Raw genomic sequence first — 12,324 nt, forward strand, 5'->3', positions numbered from 1 at the left:
GCTGTTGAATGAAGCAAAGCAAACTAACAAGCCCAAGTGTAAAAGCTTCCTCTCAATCTGTGATGCCTTCTAGCATATAGAACAATCTCATAGAGAGCAGAAGGGCTCCTAGAGCTGCTACAGAGATTGAGTGTGACACAGCACTGCAACCCCTAACTGCTGCACCACCCACAGCAGCCCTCAGTGCACCTCGGCCACATGGAAGAATTGTGTTACCTAAAACACAGGGTAGTGATTTTCCCAAGTCTGGACTCGGTTCTGGAGCCTATCATGTGTGTCAGCACTGCTCCCCAAAGCATGGCCACAAAAACACAAGCCAGAAATGCTGCCTAGTCCCTTAAATAGCAATGTACTGTGGGTGTACCCAGGATACAGACCTGGGCTCAATTCCCTCCCTGTGTTCTGCACACAGAACTCTGCCAAGTGTCCACAGATGCTCCAGGAAGACAAGAGGGAGGTCTGCCCTGCAGTGCTTTCCACACAGGACATGCTGAGTGAGTGAGTGAGCTGGACCAGTGTCTGAGGGCAGCACCACTGCAGGGATTCCCACAACCTGCTCCTTGCCCCTGCCCTTCCATGGATGCTTCTCAAGAGGAGGCAGGAAGAGGCTGAAGGCCAGATAAATTGTGTCAGCAAGGAGAGCCTGTCCCTTTTTTCTGTTCCTCCCAGAAAGCTTTTAATTTCCTGCCAAGTGATAATGCTGCAAGAACTGCAGAATACCCATCAAAGTTCAGAGCTAGGGAGTGTTGTCAGAGCCATGCTGTCAGCTGCCAAATCAGGGCAGCAGGGAGGCACATCTGCTCTCATTTTACATATTTTCCTTTCTTTCCGTACTACGTGCAAGACCACGTTCTAGACATGCTAAAATATTACCTACAATTTTGGGCAGCAATTATTAATTTGCCCAGTATTTTGTTGCTTATTTTTCAAACTTCAAATGTTGCATCCCATGCCTTACTAAAATGTAGTCTCCAAATAACAGCAACACAGCCTTTCTTCTGGAGATACAGTATGAGAATATGAATGACAGTATGGATGCAGTGCTAGGGATTATTTCTGTAGTTGACACCTTCCTACTTCTCTGTCACATCTTTCCAACTAAGTCATGGGTCATCCAGGCTGCTGGAAGACAGGTATTTTTTATCATTTTGGGATCACTGCTTGTGTTTGCATCATGATGCATCTTTTTGTTGAAAGAACAAACAAAATAATCAGATTAAGCAACCATTCTTTGCTCTGAGAGTCACTGTGGGTTTCATACCAAATGGTAAGCATATACATAAATGGCTAGCAAGCTGTCCAAGGCTTGTAATTGCTGGATGAAGCACATTCCCTTGTGTGCTTTTACAGTTTTATGTACTAAAGTGTGCAGGCTAGCTTGTATCCATTATGGTTCTGTTTGTCACCATTAAAAGTAAAACCTTTGTCTCTCTAGAAAAACATCCTTTCCATGTTGCTTAGAGGGACATATTCCTGAGATGGGATTTGCTCCTGCTCACAGTACAGTGCTGTGCACTTCACTTTCTCCTTTTGGAAAGAAACTTACAAAGAACTGCAACAAAACCAGACTGTTTGCTCTCTACATGTTTCTTCTGCCTCTTCAGTTAGAAGCCTGTCAGTTTGAATGAAAATACTTTTCATCACTGCAAGTATTCACTGATGGCTCCAGCATCCTCTTGTGTACATTCCTGCTCCTAAGCCATATAATACCTCTCAATTCCCTAAGAGAACTCGTTCTCAATGATGCACTCAAACCCACAGAACAACCAGAATCAGAAGAAAAAAAACCCACATTATTCTTGAGAGATGATCTGAGGCATACAGCAGATACCAACTGGCTGCCTTCCCACCAGGAAAACAACCAACCCCCAATTCCTCCAGCTGCCAGGGAACAAAATACTAAATGTTACATAAAGAGAGGATGCATTCCCTTCAGTTTAAGCCGAGCCCAGTGGCAGCAGATACCAAATTACCACAGGTTCTAAAAGTAAAGCTTGCAAATAATAAAAAGCACAAAGTTCCTAGTGTACACAAAACAATGAGCAGAAAAGTACCTCAGCTCATCTTCCAGCAGCAGGTAAAAGAGGATTTTATGAAAAGAGATACTGAAATGTGAGGAAAAATGCATTTGCTAACTGGAAGGCAACTTTTTTCCCTTCGAATCAGCAAATTCCTTCTTAACACTTACCCGAGAGGAAAATTAGCCTAATCTCAGTTCATACACTTACTTACCCTAACTGAAAGACCAAGTTAATGACACAGAAAGAGAACCCAAGTAAATTCATGTTTGCTGGATATCTGCAATGTAAAAGGTTGAGAACAGGGTCAGCTGTATGAAGGTAACTGTGATGCAAGCAGCAATACAATATTTTATTTACCAAGTCTTTTGCTGAACATGGTGGATGAATCTGCAAGTTAAACAGATACATCCATGGGCTCTAGGCTCATTTTTCTGAGTGTTTTTCCTATTACCATTTTAATGAGAGTGGGAAAGCCCAAATATACACACTGAAAACCTCATTTCTGTAAATTGAACTCCCTCAGCCTCAGAGAAGAAAAAACATTATAATCAAATTTATGGCCACTTTGCTAATGCTTTGTATTAAAATATTTCTGCAAGACTAAAAACAATACAAGCATGGAAATATTTTCCTTCTAATGTTACAAAGAAGTGCTGCCACCCAGGAATGCAGAGCTTTTCCTGTATTCTGAATCATGCCCATTTACAAATCAAGTAATTATTCCAGATTCTAGGACAAAGACTCTTTCCATCATTTGGTTTACATTTGCATGGCAATACCAGTTAGATGTGCAGATTTACCACACAAACATGTAAAATCTTACATAGATTACAACTTTTGCATATCTTGAGCATATTTCAAAGCTAGAGAAACATATGAAATATTTCCTAAACAAATTAAGAGACAGAGCATAGAGTTGAAGCAGTTCTTCCAGTAGTTATTAACAACACAGACATTTCTTAATTCTAAATTTGCAAAAGTATCCATGTATTTCCTTACGAAAATGCAGTAATTGGGAATGAACTTGTTTCCTATTAAAATAAGCAATCATAAAGGCTCCTATGCAGTCATTTTCTAAAGTTCAGACTATGCACTTCAGATGTATGCAGAACCAGATCTCCAGATGCTGGGATAACTTCAGAGTCCAGTGAACTGCCATCCTTAAGCATGATTGCTGACAGAGCCAGGTAACACCAGAATGATTTGGCGAAAGAAAGGTAACAAAGACGGAAATTGATGCCAAGTTCTTAATTCTCATGGGAATACAGCTCCATTACTTCCTCCAGAGACCTGTCCTGCAACTCCTCTAAGCTGACAAAGGCTCACTTAAGCCAGGCTTGTAGCAACTTCCAATTTTTAGTAAGCAAAACCAAGCTCTGCTGCTGGTGGCATTCTACCAAATCTAAACTTCATGCTCTATGCTGATTATTAGCTGCCCAAATAGCTCAATGAATCATCAATCATTTAATGCAGAAGAAAAATTTCAAGGTATCATGTTCAACCTGCAGGAACACTGGGATGCTTAACAAGGTATGAATATTCACACTTTCAATTTAGTTCCAACACTGTCAGAAAATACTAGTTACTTATTTGTACACAAGAAATGAAACATTGTTTTAACTAATTCTAGGTTACAACTTAATAATCTATGTCATGAAATCAGAGAATGTCCTGAGTTGGAAGAGACTCATGAAGGTCATCAAAACCAACTCCTAACTCCACATAGGGCAACCTAAAAGTTAAACCATACAGCCAAGAGAAGTGTTGTGAGAAGTGTTGTCCAAACACTTCTTGAATGTTGGCAGGCCTGGGGCCATGACCACCTCCCTAGGGAGTTTGTTCCAGTGCTTGGCCATCTTCTCATTTCAGCTCAGACTTCAGAAGAACTGTGTGGGAATCTAAACAGATATTGTTTTGAATTGTACATGGTGGTAAAAAGGTTTCATGGGTCTGGGTTGGGAGAAAACACAGAAAGGAACAACACAACAGTAGGGATGCTCCATTTTTATTTACTCAGCAAACATTTTTCCATGTGATTTTTAAATGTCATCCAAGAACTAACTAGGATTATTAGATGCTGACTGTTTTTTTGTGATGAAGCTTTTTGCTAACAGGATCTTTTTCCAGAAATGAAGACCTTTGGTTTGTTAAGGTATCCCAGTTCAGGTAAGTACAGTTACTAATTTCACCCACAATTAAAGTGTATTTACAACAGTGCGCATTACAGTTATTCTACAAAGGATAAGACTCTATCTAAATTTGTCCTAGTCCCTATCCCACACCAGGATTTCACTCTTTCAGTATTAGAGGTGCCTTCACCTGTTCGGCCACTTCCTTCCCCAGCAGCGTTTCCACAATGGCCAAGCCGAACTCGAAGCTGGTGCCAGGCCCGCGGCTGGTGAGGATGTTCCCGTCCTTCTCCACGCGGCTCTCCGAGTAGGAGTAGTGTGCTTGGGGGAACACACAACAGGAAGAGCGTCAGTGTCCAGCACCGTGCCCATAGCTGCCACAGAGGGCACAAGGACCTCATCTCTGCCTGCTGTCCTCAGGGAAGAGTGGGGCCTGCAGGGAGCTCATTCCCAAGGTGTGGGAATGGCCCTCTGACTCTAAAAGCTCCTCAAGAAGTGCTCACTGAGTCTGTCAGCTCCCATGAGGTTATTTCTGGAAGTCAGACTGCTTTTGTGAAGCTGTTCACAAACATTTTCCTAAATGCATGCAGAAGACATTGGGGGAACCCATCTGCTCATCCCCAGCTTCATTAATGACCACAGAATGACCTTCCAAGTCTTTCACCATCACTTCCTTTAGGTTGGAAAAAGGAGTGTGGAGTCATCAGCTGCCACAGAACCAAAGCATTAGTCACAGGAGAGTGGGAAAGGTGTTCCCAGAGTTTGCTGTTGGGACCACTGAGGCAAAGAACCAAAAGGGCAAGAGATGGCTCAGCCTCAGGAGGATAAGGCAACCAATGCTCCTAACGTGACAGCAGCAGCAGAATTCCCCCAAGGATGAGAATGTTAGTACAACCCTCTATTTTCTGGTGATATAGACTCAATTCAGAGAGAAAAATAAGATAAAAATCTCTTTTCCTTTCTTTAAATTGTGGATTCAGGTAAAAACAACAACAAGAACAAAACTTAGAAGGGTTTGGACAGAAGCATACCTCCATTCATCATTTTGTCTTTGGCCAAAGGATGCGTTGTGACTTTGCTTCCATACCCTATCCCATGAGCCAGAAGGGCAGTAGGACCTGTGAGAACACAAACCTGCACCAGTGAGGAACTGCCTTCTGCTACAAACACTTACAAGAACAGACATTTGGGCATTAGGACCCCCAGGGGTCAAAGCTCACTGTGGACAGACTGCTTTTTATAAAAACTGATGCCTGCCCTATCTCTGAAGCAAAAAGCTCTCACATTACAGTTCACACTGATGTCCCACCCATGACTGTGCTGCCTTTGAAGGAGGGAGGAACAACCCACTTCCAGACATTTTATTTAAAACTGCTTGACATTAAGAAACAAAAGGTTTGCATTTCAATCTGAACACTAACTACCTGCAATTACTTTACAACCTTGTTAAACCTTGAATTTGGAGACTTAACAGACAGGATTTCATTTCAGCAAGTCTCTACATCCTGCAGTTGTGTGCCAAGCAGTATTTTGGACAGATCACTGACTAACTGTTCAGTTTCTGATTTCAAGAGTTTCTCTTTTCTTTTCATATTTCCTTTTTAGCCTGACTTGATGAAAGAATTTGTGTCAAGAAGTGCTAAGTCAGGCAGGAAATCCTTATGGGAATTCCAAAAGAAACCAAAGGCAGAATTTTTCTGACATGAGTTTCATTTCTGTTCATTTGTTTAATTCTGGATTTAGGAAATAACCTCTTTTGTGCTCAGTTGGAATGAGCTCTAAGAATCATCCTGCTGATAAGCAAAAGCCTCTACTGGGCAGGTGTGAATTTGGATTGTTCTGCAAGAGACACAGGTAAAGAAGCAGAAAAGTATCATTGCAAAGTTGAGGGATGTTCACAGCTCTGTGTGCCTAGCACCTAAATGAGGAAGAAAAGCAGAAACCCCTCCCCCACCAATGTACCTAAAAAAAAAAAGTGAAAATCCCCTCCTTGAACACACTCTGACTGCCTTTTATGCATTCATCATCTCTCTTCTCACTCTCAGCTTCAGGTGCCTAGACCAGCCTTTAGGTACAGTATTGGCAATTTTTCACCTTGCTTTTTAAAACAAATCTTACAAAGTTTATGATCTGGATACCAAGCTGTGCAGAATATGTAAGCAGACAACCCTTTCCTCAAACCAAGTCCATTTTTTGCTGCAGCTCAGGAAGGGTGAGACTGTAATTCTATATTTCTGGCCTTCTTTCTGGAGCTAAAGGGCAGGAGTGGTTATGTGAGATAAATTTACAGCAATGACATTCTGCCAGTGCTGTATACTTGCAGAAAGATCACCAGAATAAGCACATACTTTTTAAAAAAAATCCTAGCACACTACCTTTCACTTTTTATTTTAAAGACAGTGGCACAGCTCATTGGAAGGAACTAGGTAACATGCAGAACTTGCAGGACAAGTGTTCACAATTATTTTAGAGATTTCTCTGCTATTAAATTTACAAAAAAATCAGATTCTGAAAGGTGCGTGTGTGTTCATGCTCCTTCAAAACATCCAAATGCTTTACAAAGCAAGACCCTTTGTTAACTCACCTGCACATATGGCAGCAATCAGGCCTTTTCTGCTTTCCTGATCCTTCAAAATGTCTTTCACAGCGGCAGACTGTATGAGGAAACATCACAAGTCATGGTTTGGAGTTGGTTGTTTGAAGCACGGTTGAATCAGTTTTCACTGAAATTTCATAAACATGTTTTGCACAGAAAACCAACTGGAATTTTCCCTCCCTGCCTCAGGACAGTGGGCAGTGAGAACATTAAGAAGGAACAAAACTGAAACCAAGACATATTTTCCCCAGAAGGAAAGAGGAAGGAAATCAGAAGGAACTGCAAGGAAGTACTTGACCCACATGAAAGCTGGTTAACCCAAGGCCATAGAAAGTTGTCGTTTGAAAATACAGGACCAACAGAGAATAGCATTCATAAGATACCTCCAGACAGTCTCTATCATTCTTAAGATTTATGCAGGATATTTGTCTCATACTCCATGGGTTACAAACTCTGTGATACCACCTATACCTAAACCCTATTTGATAGGTCCATTTGTTTGTCTGATTGACTTCCACAAAGAATTCATACCACCACTGCAACAGTTTTGCACCAGAGACAAAACTGTGCAAAGGAGCAGAGTCCCTTGGGTTTGGAAATTTTTGTGTCTCAGCAACAAATCTTCATTTGCAACCATTTCATCTTCATATGAATACGAACAGAGATCTTCCCATAATGCACAAGACCTTTCCATTTTTATTGTTTCACTTGGTAGTCATGGCCAAGAATTTACCCAGTTGTCCCACCTATATAATCACAAGAAGGCTTAAGACCATTAACAGTTAGTTTACTGATTCATTCAGAAGAGAATTTTTAGATGCTGAACTGAATGTGCAGGATTACTAAGCAAGTGCTGACCACCCCACTGGTCATGAGAATGCCCATGAATTTTTAGAATGCCAGAACTTTACCTCAGACAAGTTTTGAGCTCCAAGGTTCCCTCCAGGCAGGACCACAACATCATAAGGCCCCTAAACAAAGAAAGATAAAACTGCTCTGTTGAATAGAGGCTGATACTTACATTACACTGTTTGAAGACCACTACAGCTGATTCAAGCGGAAAGCAAAGAAATCTACCTTTTCTTACACTGAATAACACTTTATAATCAGAAAACCAGTTCCAATTATGAAAAAAACCCACTATTTCCTGTTCCAGGGAAAGCCCATTATCAATTAAGTCTCTCACAGAACTGACTTTTAAGCCTAGTGCCCTTAAAAGCTACAGCAAGCAAGCGACAGCTTTTGTGTTGTAAAGGCAAGTGGTTTTGCTCCAATCTTACTGTACAGGTCTAACATCATTTAACTTCCCATCAGAATTTTTGAGTTGGCCCAGATCACAGTATTTTGTTGAGCCAACAAAATAAAGCTCTGGGACTGATGCTTTGCAAAAACAATCACCTGGGCAGAATTAAGAAATCTGTCTGAACCTAGCAGGCTATGAATCAGGATATCACTGAAGGGAGGCACAGTGGGATGTGCAGTTCTGTAACTCACTGCTACACAGAGTTAATACAACATGCAACATATGTCCAAAGATAATGCATAGGCTTTCCAAATTCTCCTCAGAAACTGTGAGAAAGAATATGATGGCCATTATATCACAGAAGGTTGATGACCAACCTCTTTTCTGGCATCTTCAAGACTGGCATCAGGACAAATGAAGACATCTCGACTGCACTGCACTGGTTCTTTTCCTGTTAGGCCTGCAACAGTCACCTTGATCTAATAGGAGAAGAAATATATTATTACAAAACGAGAATTTGGGGTATTTTTCTTATATGTTAGTTCTTAAGTGGTACACAGAACAAGCAAAGCTGTACTGAGAGCTTGTTCCTCTTAGGAGAGCCAAAATGGGGAACACATGGAATGACAAAGGTAGTGGGAGAAGGTAATTTTTGTTTCAGTCATTTCTACATAAGTGGTGTGTTTAATTAAAGTATTATTTTCATTCCTAATGAGATGATAACAGTGTGCTACTATAACTGCAAGAGTAACAAACAAAGTGAGGAATCCCAACAGCCAGAACTGTAGTTAATAACTGAATTTCAAAAGTAGCTCAAGAAAAGCTATGCAATGTCATGGGAGGTAATGTACTGAGCTTTTCAGACCCCTACAAAAGAGGCACTTCCAGTTACTATACATGGAAGTAGCTGTGTTTTCCGACAGAGTAAGATTTACTTGAAACAGTTGCTCTAGTCCACATTAGACTTATATTTTGAAAGGTTACCAACAAATGTCAGCTGTCAGGCATCCTCAGTAGGTGCATGGCACAAATATTTGCTAAGCAGTAAGGTGATGAGGGTAAATTTTCACTTCACACAACAGACCATACACTGAATTCCTGGCAATGAACATCAGCTTGAGGCAATGACTTCCCCTTGACCAAACACTCACAAAGATTGCTCACTGTCTGCATACTCACCCCTGCTCTTCTCATAACATCAGTGGGGATTACAGTTTCCATCTCCTCTGCCCCTTTAGCCAGAATCACCAATGCTCTCTTTGAGGCCATGTCTTGAGGGGCTGCTATCAGGGAGATGGTTGTGAAGGAAGTGGCTGAGAGGGGTAGAAAGACAAAGTGGTTAGAAGACAAATCCCCTTGTAGGAATCTTTCTCTATGTTGAAATTAAACAGCAATTTGTGCTTTTGCACGTTCTTTCACTTGAACCTCAAAATGGTTCACTAGCTTCAATCAATATTCATAGCAATCCCATTTAACTAATGAGCTTTTTAAAAAGAATGCATTATGATATCAAAAGATTAAGGCACTTGTGCAAGGGAGAAGCACAGGACATCAGCACCAGAAAAGGAAGCAGCTTGGCCTAATCAAGACTTTATATGACCTGTGTCTGCCAGAGAGAGGGGGTCAGGGTGGGCGGCAGAGCTGTTTTCAATTCGCGCACCCTCACTCATTCCGAGACGACTGACTCCTACCCAGGTCAGTGCTTACAAAAAGGGCTTGCATGAGCTCTGACCTCATGTCTGGTTTTTAGTTTCCACACAGCATGCTTCATGAGGAGTTTCCTGTGACTTAATAGTGACTCGACCAGTGCCCCTGCAAAATCTCACCAACAGATTTTCTGGGTTATTTTGCAACTTTGTGGGGGAAGAAACACATGTGCACATGTGTGATGGGGGAGCAGACCACAGAATTTAGCAAATGGAACAAACCAGGCTTAAGACTTTTTTTTTTTTTTTTTTTAGCTTCTAAGTTCAAGCTGAGGTGAATGGCCAAATTTCCATTTGAAGGTTAAGTTAAAGTAACTTTACATCATGTAAAATACTCATTAACTCATACAGGTCTGAGAGAAGTCTCTGAAAGCATTTGTGATGTGAGAAGGCATTTCATAGGTTACTGCTCTAGAAGACAGAGATTTTTGTCCTGTGCAGGGACCTTCCATCTAGAGCTGCATGTAGTACCTGGGAGCTCTTTATAAAATGATGCATGTTTAGGTGCCTACATAAAATAAAATCATCCTCACCCTGCTTCAACTTCGCCCGTTTTCAGGTTTGTTCCCTACTGGAAGCCTCCTTTAGAATGTAATTTCCAGAATGCAGCAAAATACAGCACAACATCCCACAGCATGCTGAACCAGCCCAAGCACAATAATTCACTGTGTCAAATCCTACTTTTAGGGCAGCTTTATGTACTGTCAATGCAAAGCCCACTGATCAAGTAGATCCAAATCACAAGTATTAGTAATAACTTCAGGACAACCTACAGCTTCTTAATAGCTTGTCTTGAAGGTACACATTGATTCTGCAAAATTTTCATATGAATTTGACTAAAAATTACCTGAACAACCACCATGCAGAAATGCTGCATTTGCTTTTTATTGAAGAGTCTAGATTACAGTTTGCATCCCTGTCTTTCATTAATTCTTTATGAAAACAGGCATTCTGAAACCTTTACTTTCTCCTAGTTTTGCAAAATGCAGTCTCTCCATAGTGCCTTTAGATGACGTACAACACTGCCAAATTCTTGAGCATTAATACTGTTCTTCATGTGGGTGCACATGTAAGTAGCTGTCCCACTACTATGGAAAGACAGTTTTTAAGAAGGCAGAACTAAGTTACACAGATGTAACAGCAACTTCATTTAACAAGTCATTTAACAAGCTACCTACACATAATAAGTGCCAGTCTCTCTCTCATTTGCTCCTCAATGCCAGCTAAGGCTGCCTCAAACCTATCAGCCAAACGTATTGCCCTGCGTGGGTACACGTGCCTTTCTGGAGATGGTGACTGAATCAGAAACTCTAACAAGGGTACCTTTAAAAAAAAAAATCACACCCTTCAGTGCCCCTACCACAGAGCCCGCTATTCACAGGCAGGGGACGGCTGCTCGCCAGCGCAGCCAGCCCGGGTGGACAGGCCGCATCCCTGTTTTCATCTGCTCCTTTCGGGACACGGCGCCATTCCACGCAGCAGGGACGGCACAAGGCCGTGCCCGGGCCGAGGCCGCCTCACGGCCACGGCGGGGGGCTCGGGGCCTGGAACCGAGCTCCGCAACCCCTCCCGACCGCCGAACCCTCCGCCCACACCGACCCCCCCGCCCGCCGGGGCTCTCTGCTCCGGGCCCGCGGGGGCCGCAGCGGCGGCGGCCACAACTCACCTCAGCGGGGCCGCGGGCGGCTCTGGGACGCTCCGCCCCGGGCCCGCCCGCGCTCTGTCCCGGCACCTCCCCGGCACCTCCCCGCCGCTCGCCCGTGCTGCCTTTGCCTTGCCGACAGAAAGCTCCGCTTTTCTCACGGTGCCCAGCACCGTAACAAGAGTCACCTCCGACCGCGAACCGAGCTGCTGCTGCTGCCGCTGCTGCCCCTCGGGCAGCCCCGCACGTATCGGCCGAAGCGTCTGCCCGACACTTCTGCTTCCTGAGGCTCAGGGTGCACAGGGGATGGCTGTGGCTCAGATGGTGTTGGCCTTGGTTTTACGGAGTTTCGCTGTTCTGAAGGACACACAGAGCTGTTAACGGGGACCTTTATGACTGCAAACCCTGTTGTGTAAAAGCCTGCTCGCAGGTGCTGGCAGGCCCGCTCTGGCTCCTGGGTGCCGGGCTCACGAGAGCTCCGGCAGAGCAGCTCAAGCCCAGGTGCGGAGAGCCGGTCAGGAGCCCTGGGAGGGCTCTCCTGGGATCGGTGCGGGGTTCCACTCTTGGTATGGGGCACTTTGTGTGCTGCCTCCAGAGGACTCCGCTCAGAGCCCTGGACAGGCTGGTCCTTGCTCTGCCTGCCCGTGTGCCGGGCACACACACACGGAAGATACGTTCGCTTCTCAGTTACAACTCGGCCCCTCAGCGCTCTCCCTCTCTGCTCTTGCACGCGCTCCGGGCCCGGCTGAGGGACAGAGCCGCGGCCGGGGATTGGCTGCGGGGAGGTGCAGGGGGCGGGGCCAGGCCCGGGGATTGGCTGCAGGGGGCCGCAGGGGGCGGGGCCGTGCACGCTCATGGCCAGGCCGGGGCGCTCGCCTGTTCCCCTGTTCCTTGCGTGTCCCTGTGGTGTCCCTGTGGTTTCAGCATCTCCTCGAACGGCTGCGGCCTGCCGGCCCCGCCTCTCACCTTTCACCTCCGGGGATTCCG

General features: G+C 44.1%; 1 protein-coding gene across 1 annotated transcript; it reads right to left on the reverse strand.

The window, feature by feature from the left end:
- Positions 1–4,010: 4,010 nt before the first annotated feature.
- PARK7 (Parkinsonism associated deglycase) lies at positions 4,011–11,514 on the reverse strand. The gene is made up of 7 exons (XM_005528320.3): positions 11,362–11,514; positions 9,169–9,302; positions 8,367–8,468; positions 7,658–7,717; positions 6,735–6,804; positions 5,182–5,268; positions 4,011–4,471 (listed from the first exon to the last, which is right to left on the reverse strand). The coding sequence occupies exons 2-7, from the start codon at positions 9,256–9,258 to the stop codon at positions 4,311–4,313; spliced, it is 570 nt and encodes a 189-aa protein (XP_005528377.1). The 5' UTR covers positions 9,259–9,302; positions 11,362–11,514; the 3' UTR covers positions 4,011–4,310.
- Positions 11,515–12,324: the final 810 nt, after the last annotated feature.

Source organism: Pseudopodoces humilis, chromosome 24, assembly GCF_049639895.1.
Source record: "Pseudopodoces humilis isolate 2021_Gansu_Grassland_sample_001 chromosome 24, ASM4963989v1, whole genome shotgun sequence".
Lineage (NCBI taxonomy): Eukaryota > Metazoa > Chordata > Aves > Passeriformes > Paridae > Pseudopodoces > Pseudopodoces humilis.

Bases quoted from the DNA above. Each gene is read 5' to 3' on its own strand.
- PARK7 (XM_005528320.3), bottom strand. From the start codon at position 9,258: ATGGCCTCAAAGAGAGCATTGGTGATTCTGGCTAAAGGGGCAGAGGAG. The intron at 8,469-9,168 runs GTGAGTATGCAG...TTCTCCTATTAG, and splicing joins ATGTTATGAGAAGAGCAGGG to ATCAAGGTGACTGTTGCAGG. The intron at 6,805-7,657 runs GTAAAGTTCTGG...TTCCTCATACAG, and splicing joins GAGCTCAAAACTTGTCTGAG to TCTGCCGCTGTGAAAGACAT.